Source organism: Myxine glutinosa, chromosome 14, assembly GCF_964187855.1.
Source record: "Myxine glutinosa chromosome 14, kmMyxGlut1.1, whole genome shotgun sequence".
NCBI lineage: Eukaryota > Metazoa > Chordata > Myxini > Myxiniformes > Myxinidae > Myxine > Myxine glutinosa.
Genome location: NC_136274.1, coordinates 31,823,599 through 31,838,098, shown reverse-complemented (window position 1 = coordinate 31,838,098; position 14,500 = coordinate 31,823,599). Strand labels below are relative to the sequence as shown.

Genomic DNA, 14,500 nt, shown 5'->3' with positions numbered 1-14,500 from the left:
TTAGGGTGTTTATAGTAGTCAGAGTTCAATTTTTAGTAGTTCAATTTTTTTTTTTTTTTTTTTTTTTATAGTAGTCAGAGCTGTAAACACACTTGATTGGAAATAAAATAAAAAATAAAAAAAAAGTACATAATAAATCGCAGCCATTGTGTTTAGTTGTGTGCGAACGATAGCAAATTCGACAAAACACGCACCACCACACCGCACACTTAATCAGCTTGAACAAACTTTAAGCCGCCCTGAAGCCAAAAAACATCGCCAACGATCAGCTATATTTTTTGAACTCGTACAACAACCATTAGAGTAATGGAAATAATATGACTAAAACTCATTGAGCCTTTCATATGTGAAGAGAACAGACGGAGCAAGAGTGAAATAATGAATTTATTCAATGAGCAGGTGCTTGGTGTGTGGACAGGTGTCTGACAGATGGGAAGTGTGAAGCGAGGATGCGAATACCAAAGTAATAGTGTGTCGCGAACCTTGAACAATTCCTCACCAATAGTTATCGTGATCCCATAACAGCACTTGTAATGTTTAAGATCACCAATAAATACTTTGCTTATTTCAATCTCTGATTCTGAAAAAAACAAAAGACGTTACATCTTAATCAATAGAAATGCAAGTCGGCTAAATTGATGGGGTCAGAGGAAACCAGGGCTAAAGAAATAGACAAGGCCAAAGCTCGGGAGAGATTGGGGAGCAGGTAGTAAAGAGGGTTAAAAAGAGGGTAGGAAAGAGGAGAGAGAAGGGTGCGAGAGGGATGGGAAAGCGAAGGAGTGGTAGGAAGCTGCATCATAACAACAATGAGCTGAATAGAAAAAAAGGTGAAAACAAAAATGCGTGTGGTTTGTGATGCGTGAATTTACAAAATGTAATTGAAAATTGATAGCTCACCTTCCGTCGGGAGTGGAAGTCCAATTGGGCACCATTCTCACTGTGCATTAGCACCAGCAGACATTTTCGCCAACGCACTTGTCCACTGGCACTGACTTCCTCAGCATTGGCAAAGCGTACATGACCTCGTCGGCGTATTGCACAGGTTGTAGCATCACCGAGGTCACACCTGGTGCTCCGTCGCAACCAATTCGTTCTCCCAATTCGCTGATCAACAACTGCTATGTCGGACTGACATTCCGTAGGTGCCTGCGAGGTGTTCCGGCGTTGAGCCAGACGCAAGAGTCCTTGGAGCCCATCCCAAAAATGACGAAGACGGACACTAACGCTTAATCGGCTCCCGGTACCATTGCCACTACTGCTAGTTTCGGCCTCCACGCTATCAAGAACAGTCGTTACTCGTAGCTGGCTCGGTGATGGTCTGGGTGAGGATGCTCGCTGGGAAAACTGCAAGGGAGATGGTGGTCGCTGCAATAAGGGTCTGCTGTCACTATGTTCTGCCACCAAGATTGGCACAGTCTCTGGCACTGTGCTGTACTGTTTTGAAGTAATGCAGTCCTGTCCAGTGGCTGTGTATCTGTCATCTGAGATGCCATCCACATTGTCACGCTTCCGTGGCGAGCCACCCCTAGCCAACCAACCTGTTGACCGAGATTGTGGACTGCCTCGACTTGGTAGCGTATCCGAAGATGCTCCCTTTGTGCTTGATGAAGGACTGCCGGGCCCAACTTCGGCCAAGAATGAACGCACAAAGCTTTCAGTAAAGGCCTGAGCAAGGTCAGGCGGGGTGGTGGTCGTGTCTGTTGATAATGCATGAAATTGCCCGGCCACCTCGATGGCGGTTTGCTGGGCGAGGCGCTCATAGATTTGGCGCCAGGGTGCACTCGCCTCATCCACCGGGCTGCCATTCATGCTCACGCCACATGTAGCTCTCTTCCTCTAAGATGGATAAAGGGTGGAGGGGGGCAGATCACAATAAATAGCCATTTAGACATGTGCTAATGAGATGACCATTTGACAATCAAAACACCGAGCAGAAACACAAATACAAACCTCACCATACATCACCATATACACATACATACATACACACTAGCAGGAGTACCCGGCATTGCCGGGGGGGGGGGTGGGGGAGGGGGTGGGAGGGAGGAGGCAGAAGAGGGAGAGGTGAGGAAGGGAGTGGGGGGAGTGGAAGGGGGAGGTGTGCGAGAGGTGAGGGGAGAGGGACGGGAAAGATATACTACGGTGTGCAAGAGGTGAGGGGAGTGGGAATGCGAGAGGTGATTACATATACCTCTTTTTGGGGGAGGGGGGGGGTGACTGACAGGCCCCTCCATTTTGTGAGAGGGTGAGGGGGGCTGGGAAGGAGGAAACATTTTGCCCTGCAAAGAGGGCTTCATAACCTCAGTGGACGAAGGTAAAAAACAAAAAGGTAAAGAAATTCCCAGGTAAAAGGTATTCCCAGGTAAAAAAAAAAGAAATTGTAATACCCTCTGCCAACATCACGAGGTGGCGCTACACGGTACACATTTACATAGAGAATGTACGCCCCTCTCCCGGTCCCCCAGACCCCTGCATGAGGCCACGGCCACATAGCCTATGTTACCCCCCAGACAAAGTTATATTTGTGTTTGTACCCCAAGTAAAGTATAAAAGTGTTTTCTAGAGCTGGAGTACCTGGTGTTGCTCAAGCAAAAAATAAACTAACATATTTGAAACTACAGACTTGGCATTTAATATGGAATATATATTTTTTTCTTGACTTGGGTTTACTTTCTGAACTCAGTATATCAATCTGGTGAGTTTCTTTTACCCTTTGGTGATGTCTTTGTTGAAAGAACCATGTCACTGATTGTCTTTCACAGCAAGAAGTCAACAACAGGATTATATCACAGGTGGCGTGACAAAATGTAAGGACAGGTACATTTGACGATTGGCTTCACAATCGGGTATATAAAGGGTTGTTGCGTTCTGTATTAGTGGAAAACAACTGCTGCACGTCTACGAAAGTTATTGCCGCTTCCTCTGGAGATGGTCCGTCAACTTGACAATGCTGTTTGTCATGGAGTGGTGGCTTTACGAAATTCTGGCATGAAACAGCGTGCTATTGCTCGGCAGTATGGCATCACTCAAGGTCAGGTGTCAAAGATCCTGAAACGAAATGCTCAGAGGGGTGTCCCTACTTCAATACCGAGGCCAGGACGTCCACGCAGAACCACAAGGAGATGATCGCCAGCTGCACCGGTTAGTCTGCAATGGCCGTACCAAGTCAGCTAATCGCCTTAGGGCTGAGTGGCAGCAACTGACAAATGTGCCTGTATCCAGAAGGCTAGTCAACCAATGACTGGTTCAAGCAGGCTATCGTGCCAGGCGTCCCTTGTGAAAGCCACGCTTGACCAGACAACACAGCCAGCGCCGATTGCAGTGGGTCAGAGAGCACCGTCAATGGCAGCCAGGACACTGGAATCACGTGACCTTCAGTGACGAGTTTAGATTTCTGGTCTATCGTCAAGATGGCCGCGTCCGAGTGCGCAGACAAGTGCATGAAGCCCACAACGAAGATTGTATAGTGCCAAGAGTCCAAGCTGGAGGTGGTGGGGTGACCGTTTGGGCTGCTTTTCATGCAGGGGGAAAAACCGACCAGGTTGTTCTGAATGGAAACCTGAACCAGTTCAAGTACAGGGTCATTCTGGAAGAAACATTGCTTCCATTTGCTCGTGCAGCCTTTCGGGGAAACTTTGTCTTCCAAGATGACAATGCACGGCCTCATCGTGCTCACATGATCCAACACTTTCTTGCTGACCATGGTGTAGAGCATATGGAGTGGCCTGCCATGTCCCCGGATATGAATCCGATAGAGAACTTGTGGGCAGAATTAACGCGTCAAATCGACAACTTGGACCAGCAGCCTGCCTCTGTGCGTGAATTGCAGCAGACTATTGTCACTGCATGGCAAGCGATTCCTGTCCAAACCTTGGCAAATCTCGTGAACAGCATGCCTCAACGTGTACGTGCTCTCCTGAATGCTCGTGGGGGTTACACGACCTACTGAACTGTAATTTTACTGTCCGTAATCCCAGTCATAATTTAGCTTTTGTTTTTGTTGAAATTTTTTTTGGCTGATGTGCAAAATAAAGAGATACTTCTGGAAAACGTACAGAAGTTTAACACAGTACTGTCCGTGAATTGAGTTCGATATCAGTTTACATCACTTTCAAGGATCAATTTATTTGCTTCGAAATGTCAAATGTGGTTTTTGTTTCTTTTAAAGGTCACATTAACAAAATGTAGAATAATTTCAACATAATTCCAATGAACTTTTGGTTCTAAGTCATCTTGAAAAGTAAGTTCACCCCCACAAAAAAATATTCCATATTAAATGCCAAGTCTGTAGAACGCCACTCAGAAAAAGCGCATACTCCCGCCGTGGGTGGCCGCTGCTGAGCACTATCTTCCAATAGTAAAAAATCCTTCAAAAAATTCCTGGATCCGGAATATCCTGAGCTTCACCAAAAACTAATCAATTCTTCCTTATCCCAAAGGCAATCATCCCCCCAACTTTCATCCAAATCCGTTCAGAACTTTTCCAGATATCTTGTTCACAAACACACGAACACAAAAACACACACATGGACGGATACAATTGAATGCATGTCGGGAGTAATGAGGGCAAATATAATGGAAAAGCAATTACATCCAAATCAGAATCCATCACAAATGTCAAATCAGTAATAATAAATACAGTAAATACTGTAAATAACAATCTATAAACTAAGAGGAAGAAAAAGAAGAAGAAGGTCTTCACACCAACTTCATACACTTCTGGAATTGTTAGATTCATTTGCATGCAAATGTTTGCGAATTGTTTTGTATTTATTTATGTGAATGTGTACTTGTATATAATTATAACTGTCATTAATCAAAAAGGCTTAGGCACTATAGAGCGATTTTTTTTTTGAATCCAAAAAAACGAACGTTTTTTTATTGCCTAAAACACTCCCAGGCACTCACTAATGAACCTCTGAACGTTTGACGAAGATCGGTTCAGCCATCTGAGAAAAATGGCGACACACAGACCAACAGCTCTCTTATATAGCTATAGCTATATATATATATATATATATATATATAGATATATATATATATAGTAATGTGTGTGTGTGTGTATATATATATATATATATATATATATATATATATATATATATATATATATATATATATATATATATATATATATATATATAAGCGTATGCTGGATCAGCACATCGCTGCATCCTTGGACGACTCGTCAGCACCATCCCCAACACACACAACTGTGTGCTACAGAATGAGGTGTTTTTACGGCGGCCGGAGTGCAAAATCTCCTTGAGAGAAGACCCAGTACCCTGATACTCATTTCGCTGACCTCAGAAGGATGACAGGCTGAATCAACCCCACCTGGTATTAATTCAACAGCTGAACAGGATTCGAACTCAGGACCTTAGGATCCCAAGCCCGCCACTCTAACCATTAGGCAAACCTCACCACGCAGTGAAGAATAAGTTGGACGAGTAGAAAATAAAATAAAAGTTGTCCATCCATCCAAACATAAATAAATCCTTCTTCCCTCACTTCATCCCAGCCTCCTCAATCTCCTTCCACTCCACACAACCTCTTCTCACCTTCCCAACTCCATAATTAGACCACTGCCTGTTACTTTTTTTTAACCTTGTCCTCTCTCCTCCTGTCCCCACCACGCTTAGCATACAATGTGCACATGACCCACTCAATGTCAAATCACGTAATTTGACATTGCAGGTTTTCTGGATCGGTATGAAGAAAAATATAACAAAAGTGAAAAGAACATCCATCAATCATCAAAAGTTATATTTGAAGAAAATGTAAGCAGGGAAGGAGCAGCTTGGTGGTGGAGTTGGTGAAGCCTCGTTGCACTTCCCTTACTGGTGATGGTTCAGTTCCAATGGATGCTCAAGGCGGAAATTTCCGCATCCTTTCCAGGATTGGTTCAAAGTAACGGAAACGCTCCCGAATTGCCGTGAACACCCGATCATCCGCCCCAAGAGTATGGGTTTCCACCAACACCATCCATCTCCACCACTTCCACCACCAGCAAGCAGGAAACATTCATGTTTTATGCACAGAATATTCAGTTTTAAAATCCTTAAAATAAAAAAACCCCCAAAAAAACGACTTTTCCTTTCCCCTTTTCCGATAATTTGCTTCCAGATGCTAGAGAAAGACATGATGACGTTTCTTGAAATGCACATGTATACACATTTGTTATGTTACATCACGATTGGCCAAAGTGTAAATTTGCTAACCACATGTACTTGCACAACTGCAATTTACTGCAATTTACTTTGCAACACACGTGATAAATCAACGACCATTTCATGACAAAGTCCCTTCCTCCTTCCATCTCAATTGCCCTCCCACCTCCCCCACCATATTCCCATTGGACCCTTTCCAATCCATAAACATTGAAATGACTAAAAGCTTCAATGAATCCACAAAACCCATGAATTATTAGTGTTATCAATGGGAAAGCTCACTTGCTTAGTTAAAAGATTGAAATCAAGGTTTCTTTTCTGACTTGTTCCGCAACTCTCTGACACCTTCCCCCCTTCGCCCACTCCCCCTTCTCCCCACCAATCACCACTACATTCGGTATTCCGAATGCTTTGCTTCCAGAGTGCAGAGCGGCTATGTTGTACAGCAATGTGAGCAATTAGGAGCGTTTTAGTTCAACTTTGCCCCGTTAAAAACAATAATCAAATCTCTACGTGATCAGATCAATTCTGACACTTCAAAGCAAACGTCGAGTTTGAATCGTTTACGGTTTGAAAACTTAAATTCACACTTGGCCAGGCAAAACAAGCTCAACCTCAGCATGCCTATGTGCACATAAGCAGGCATGTGTGTAAACATGTTACCAAACATGGGATGAAGGGCACTATCGCTCACTCCATTTGCCAATTCAACAAACAAATCCAACTGGGAGCAGGAAAACAGAAGAAATAAAACATGGCCGGGAAGTGATGCCAGCAGATTTATTCAGCCACAATGACGTCAAAACCCTTCTCGGTAGGGTCGCTTTCATAAAAGGTCACTTCCTGTTAAGAAGCAGAGAAAGGAACTCTTATGGAATCACTTCCGATGCAGTGCTGCTGGCTGCCTAAAGTCAATCAGGTTTCATGGGTGTTGGGGACAGGTGTACGGAAGTCAAATCCAGGTGCTCCCAATTGCATGCAAAAGCTTTAATAAGTGGCTTCTCATTTTTTAAAATGAGATATCACATGCCACAAAGCCTTGAAGACCACTCCAGGTGGAGCCTGGCGACACCTCGTAGATACAATTATTCTTAAAAGGTACAAGAACATCAAGTAAAACTAGAACGGCACTTGGAGGATCGCATACTTCCGCCAGGCTGAACAGTTGTTTTGTATCCACCGATAGGCTGGATCTGGATTCGGACCTGAACCAAAATCTAATCCGCTTGTTCTTGTCACCTAACCAACTCGTCCACCAAGTTTAGTCATTACTAGTCCATAACTTTTTTTAAATATCATGTTATATATCACTTTTCACCCGATCTCTCAATGGTGAAGAATCACTTAAATTAAATAATTCTCGTATCCGAATCCATATTCAGATCTTCACCAAAATCGAATCGATTCTGTCTCGTCACACACACAACCTCTCCATCAAGTTTCGCCCAAATCCTTCCACAACTTTTTGAGATATCCTGCTATATTTCGTTTTTGGCCCTATCTCCCAATGATGAAGAATCACTTTCAAAATTCTACTAGCCAGATTTGAATCCAGATCTTCACCAAAGTTGAACCAATTCTTCCTTGTCATGCCTCCAACCTGTCCACGAAGTTTTGTCCAAATCCGTCCATAACTTTCGAGATATCCTGCTATGTATCGTTTTTGGCCCTAACTCCCAATGGTGAAGAATCCGTTTAAAAATTCGACTAACCGGATCCGAATCTTTACCAAAAACTAATCATTTCGTCCTTGCCACACACGACCTCTACGCAAAATTTCATCCGAATCCCTCCACAACTTTTTGAGATATCTTATTCACAGACAGATAGACAGGGGTGAAAACATAACCTCCATCCACCTTCGGTGGTAGAGGTAATAACCAGAACAATAAGATAGAAAACGAAGCAAATGTGCCCAATAAGGGAAAACAGGTAAATGGACGAGGCGTGCAAGGAAGCACACGAATGGGTAGGGATCGAGCAAACGGTGGTTCCAATCTCAGTGTCCGATTCGAATGAGTTCAGAGTGCAGAACATGTTAACCTTTTCTGATGTTCTGATCTATAATGTGAACTTTCATCAAACTGAACAGGAAACAGAGGTCACAAAAGTTCCCCAAGACGAGGACCTAACTCCCTAATGAACCAAGGACAAGTTTGAACAACTAAAAAAAAAAAGCATATGTACATTGTACATAATTTTAAAAAGACCTTTGGATTGTTTTCATTGTGCAAAAAGTCGGCAAGAATGGGTAAGTCCGCTGGATCGAGTCTTTTCTCGGCGCCACTGAACTTGTCATGGGCTGTAAGGAATTTGCATACAAAGTACTGCTCTCCATTGCAAGCCAGAAACCCTGCACCCCTTTTCACTCACCGATGCAATCAAAACCAAAGTTATAATCATTGGCATGACCGAGCAAGAAGACAAATACAGGGCCGGCTCCTTTCAAACTGTAAACACTTCGACTGGACTTGCATGACCAGTCTTTTCCAGGTCTCTGCCTCTCTATCTAATCGAGATCCAAGAAGGTCCCACACATTCACCCAGTCATTGATTCTATCAACATGTCCTTCTTCGACGCTTCCTATCATTTGTACCCTTTTCCCTTGCATTTGTAGCCTTATATACTGTTGGGGTTTTGAGAACCCTGCACTTAGTAAATTGTTGTAAATATAACCTTTGTAAATAATTCTGTGTAAATACCTCCATTTCATTGTTAAGGTCAAAGGTCGTCCCCTAGTTAGTCCATGAACAACACGTAGCGAACCATAGGCCCTCTTCGTAGTTATTTCATTTTTATGTGTTTCAGGTAAGGCTGCGTTTCCAATAGTTGAATCTGCGTTGCATTAATCAAATAAGATAGGTCCCTTTCGTTCCCTTCAAAAGCGGTGCGAGTGGTTTGCTATCCCCACAAGACGCCATTGCCATGTGCTCCATCTCGGAGAAGAAGGGGGAGGAGCCACCAGAACGGGCGTGGCACGTCGTCGTCATCACAGGTGGAGTCAGCAAGCCCTTACCGGCCAACCAGCACCACGGTGAGCGAACCGGTAGGCGTGTTCTCAGGGCTGGCGGCTTGATACGGCTGACAGCAATAAAAGCAACTGCGAGGGACTGCTTAGGGAGAGACGCGTGAGGAGGTTCATGAGAGAGGACCGAGGAGGAAGGAGGGAGAGAGGAGCACCGAGCAGCCTGTTGAGCACGAGCATCGTTGGGGTGCAAGAATCGGTGCGCTCGGGTCGCCAAGACAGCGGCAACATAAACCGCGCTGCCTGCCGGGTTTTCACCGCTGAAACCATATACGTGGGGCCGCCGCCGGCTGCTCGTTTTCCAGCCCGGAGCGTGGATGTGAAGCGGACCTCGCTGTGCTTTTCCTCCGAACCTTCTCCCAGCCATTCCTGCCTACAATTCCCTTTGTCATGTAAGTCTGTTGTCTGTCCTTTCTGTTGCCTGGGGTTTCATAATTAAGACTGTTTAAGGCTGCCCTGTGTATCTTCTTCTTCTTCACTTGATATTACTTTCGTTTCTCTTCCTTTGGTTTGTTGTACATAATTAATAAATACCTGTTATTTCTTACCCCTTTTGGTTTCATTCTTCCCCGATCGCTTTAGTCTTTTCTTTCGATTGAATACCTGTGGCACGATTTGGCCAACGCTCGGAATCGGGTTTAGTCGCTTGATAACGGCTCGAACCGCGGATTGCTAAACCGCTCGGCAAACACCATCTTGTCCGTGGTTCGAGCGGTACTTGTCTCCCTGTTTTGCAGAGGGATTGATAAAGGTATTCGGGAGAACACCTGGACCAACAACCCTGATCAATTCCACCCCGCAAAAGAGCGTTACAGGTACCAGGACCAGAGACGGCCAGCTTAACAGGCCAAGGGGATTAACCCCCCCTTGCTAAGGGGAGTGCCGTCTCTTAGATCCGTAACAATACTCTCCCTCATGGAACACTCCAATGTCCACTTGCTACTGCCACGGCCATCACAATACCATCCATTCTGTCCTTTTCCTCTTTCATGAGTCTTAGCTTGGTGTAGAAAAAAGATAAAATAGGGGCAATAACCCTGGGCGCTCACCTGGTAGAATAATGAATGACACTGATACCTGGTAGGAGGGTGAAGAAGGTTGTAGTCAAATTTCGTCAAAATTGTGTGTGTATTTTCGGAGAAGAGAACCAATACCCATTTTGGGGAGAAACCCACCCGTAGACCCCTTTTGGGCCCAAATGTTTTAATGCCATGAACAAACTTGGTACATCATGGTGAAGAAGGTTGTGGTCTAGTTTCATCGAAATCATACGTGTCGTTCTATTTTGAAGGGTGGGGGGAGGGAGGGGGGGGGCAAACCTGGACGCACTTTGAACCCCAGTAGGTAGAACCCCTTACACCAAACTTTTTTAATGCAGTAAACAAACTTGAGTTCCAACAAACCTAATATCATTTTAGCCAAGCATGGTCACAATCCCATCGGCAGTTTGGGAGAAGTTGCAAGTGTTTCCGGACGGAGGGACGGACAGACAGATGGGCCATCTCATAACCTCCCCAGAACTATTTTCCAGGTGAACCAAAAAAAACAACACCGGTGCTCTGTATTAATTGACGGCCTGAAAAAAAATTAAATAAAAAAAGATGTAACGCCTTTCAGTACCCACCTTATGGTTTAAGTTAACGCCATCCATCTCGTTAAAATGGCTTCTGCAATTGTTACCACATTGCTGAAACTCGGCAATTCATTTATACATATTCTTGCGGATTCGGGGGTCAGCGCTCCCCTTATCAAGGGGGGGGTTAATCCCCTTGTCTTTTAAGCTGGCTGTCCCCCAATCCTGGAAGCTATGACGTCACTTCCGGTCGGTGGTAAGTAGGGTTGTAAGCCCAATTAGTCTTATTACCTAAGTACTACCACCGGCTGTAAAGCGAGGAGATAACTCACACCCGAGCCGCAGCGTTAATGGATACGCCGAGCGAAGCGAGCCGCGACTCGGGCCGTTAACAAGTACTACACCCGATTATAGCGGTTCCGAAATCGTGCCACAGGTACTCAATAGGGAAAAGACTGAGGCGATCGAATAAGAGGAAACCAGAGTAAGGGAAGAACAAAGAGTGGGTTTATTAATTATTTACAAGCAAAAGAAGAGGAAACGAAAGCATGTACAAGAAGAAGAAGAAACAAAAGGACACAGGGCAAGCTTATCTATACAGTCTTACTTACAACCCCGGACAAACATAAACACTCACACGGGATGGTAGCCGGTAGGGGAGGAAGGTCCAGGCAGGTCGACCCCGTCCAGGCTCCGGGTCCACGGGCGAAAAACGGCAGGCAGCTTCGCGTGTCGTCGGCGCGCGACCGGACCTTACATATGCGAGGGGCTGGAATGCTGCGTACGTTTAGCGTGCCAAACGCTCTCTCTCTCCCAGTCAATCAATGTCCGTATCAAACAGGCAGTTCGTATCAAATGGAGCGCTCCTGGATCAGTCCGTTAACAATGGAGTTCCCTCGCGCAGTCCGTTCCGAAACAATGTGCTCGCTCGCCCGACGTCCGCGCAGTCCTTTACGATCAGCATCCCCCGGCGCAGTCCATGATAGGGCTTGGCGCGTGCGTTTATATAGTGCGCTTATAGATCAATCCGCGCTTCATAGAGCCACGCCCGCCAGTGAGCTCACCTTAGCCCTGGTTGGTTAGCGAGGGCTCACCGGGATATATATATATAGCATAAGGCATTTCTTGCTCGGCTTGGAGTGTGTCGCACAGAAAGAAGGAGGAATGTGTGACAAGGTGGCCCAGGTTGCCTTGAAAGGCTCATTTTGGATATGGAGGAAGTTTATGGAGGCACGTCAAATGGTGTAGGTTGAGGTTACGGAATAGAAATGTGTGTGTGTGTGTGTGTGTGTGTGTGTGTGTGTGTGTGTGTGTGTGTGTGTGTGTGTGTGTGTGTGTGTGTGTGTGTGTGTCAATGATCTGGTGTGTTTTGTTGGCGAGTGGTGAAGGGTATAAAGGTGGGTGTTTGAGTGTTCCACCATGTTTGTTTGGTGCTGTGGATTCTGGATGTGTTGCTGTTGTAGTCTGCGTTCGCACTGGCTGGGGGTGGGGGTATGTACGCATCCAGGTGCAGTTGCTGCATGTGGATGTGTATGTGCCCCTGCTGGCCAAACTTAGCTGACCGTATCTAGGTTGAAGGGCCGAAACGGGATGATGCTGAGGACCTCGACTGAGGACCCGGTCAGTGCGGCACTCTTGTGACCGGGTGTGTTTTGAACTTTATATATATATATATATATATATATACAGTCACTGAAAAAGTAAGTACACCCCATGTAAAGTTTTGACTTTTTCAACATATTTCAACATACAGCTTATTTGATCTCATTTCAACAATATTGATAGATAAAGGTGATAATATAACAAATATCATGAAACATTTACATTTTGTAGTCCATTGTACAATTTAAATAAACATAAAAGCAAATTTCACATGTGGAAAAAGTAAGTACACCCCTACATTTATCACTACTTCAAATACCTAAAATTAGAATCAGGTGCACCAGCTCAGGTGCAAATGCTTGGAACATCGTCAGAGAGGATCTTGGAGGAACCTGTCTTATTTAAACCTCAGACATTTCGTTTGGTTTGCTCTTTGTTGTTGAAGTGTGCGGCGTCACCATGCCTAGATCAAAAGAGCTCTCTGAGGCCTTCAGAAAGAAGGTTATAGATGCCTACGAGTCTGGGAAGGGATTTAAAAAGATCTCCAAACAATTTGAAATCAATCATTCGACTGTCCAGAAGATCATCTACAAGTGGAGAAGATTCCAAACAACTGCCAACTTGTTCAGGCCAGGCCGCCCCAGCAAGTTCAGCCCGAGAGCAGACCGCAAGATGCTGAAAGAAGTCTCTAAGAACCCCAGAACGTCATCACGGGAAATACAGGTAGCTCTTGCCACTGTTGATGTCAAAGTGCACGAGTCTACCATTAGAAAGAGGATGCACAAATTTGATCTACATGGGAGGTGTGCCAGGAGGAAACCTTTGCTGTCCAGAAAGAACATCAGGGCAAGACTAAAGTTTGCCAATGAACACGTAGGCAAAGACCAGCACCTCTGGCACAATGTGCTCTGGACAGATGAGTCAAAGGTAGAGCTATTTGGCCACAGTACCAGAAGACATGTTTGGCGAAAACCAAAGAGAATTTGACCACAATAACCTGATACCAACTGGAAAGCATGGTGGTGGAAATATTATCGTTTGGGGCAGCTTTGCTGCATCAGGGCCTGGGCAACTCACCATCATATAATCCACGATGAATTCTTCATTGTACCAGAGGGTGCTTGAGGATAATGTGAGGCCATCTGTCGGAAAGTTGAAGCTCAACCGAAGGTGGACCTTGCAACATGAAAATGACCCTAAACATACCAGTAAATCCACCAAGGAATGGCTGAAAAGAAAGAAATGGAGGGTTCTGGAATGGCCAAGTCAAAGCCCGGATCTAAATCCCATCGAGATGTTGTGGGGGGATTTGAAACAAGCTGTGCATGCAGGAAACCCCTCAAACATCGCACAGCTGAAATAATTCTGCATGAAGGAGTGGGCAAAAATTTCTCCCAGTCGATGTCATAGATATATATATATACACACAGTCACATGAAAAAGTAAGTACACCCCATGTAAAGTTTTGACTTTTTCAACATATTTCAACATACAGCTATTTGATCTTCATTTCAACAATATTGACAGATAAAGGTGATATAATATAAACAAATATCATGAAACATTTACATTTTGTAGTCCATTGTACGATTTAAATAAACATAAATGCAAATTTCGCATGTGGAAAAAGTAAGTACACCCCTACATTATAGGAGCCGGGGTCCAGGGTCCTCTGTTGAACAGTTCTGAGAGTGTGCGGTGTTGAATTGAGTTACACGTTGAATGCTCGGTTGAGCTTGAGGCAGATCCTCTATTGAGTTACGAGGGTGAAAGCGCGCCGTTGATTAATCGCGCTGTGAGGAACCGCCGAGCCGGGCGAGAGACGCGCATATTCGCCTGCCTGCCTTTGTTCGAGACACGTGCCGCAAGGATCCCTCCCGCTTGCCTGCCTGCCTTCATCGAGGGATGTGCTGTGACCACAGTGGGCCACGCCGGGCGAGCTGTTCCTGAACCACAACGGAGCCGGCACGTTCAGCGCATGAACCACCCTTCTTTCATTCCCCCTGTGAGTGTGAACGGGCCCGTTGTCTGGGATTTTAAGCTAAGACTGTATCGGATCTGCCCTGTGTCTCTGCTTCTACCAATCATTGTAAATAATAATTATTAAACGTGTTATTTCTTTGATTCGA

General features: G+C 45.0%; 1 protein-coding gene across 5 annotated transcripts in view; it reads right to left on the bottom strand.

Annotated features, from left to right (window-relative positions):
- Window positions 1-14,500, bottom strand: part of LOC137439578 (SH2B adapter protein 3) — a 165,711-nt gene that overhangs the window by 120,719 nt on the left and 30,492 nt on the right. For all 5 annotated transcript variants that reach the window (XM_068135463.2, XM_078768106.1, XM_068135462.2 and 2 more), the window contains one exon: window positions 898-1,836. In XM_068135463.2, coding sequence (XP_067991564.1) covers window positions 898-1,809 — 912 coding nt within the window. In that variant the 5' untranslated portion in view covers window positions 1,810-1,836. The remainder of the gene's footprint in view (window positions 1-897; window positions 1,837-14,500) is intronic.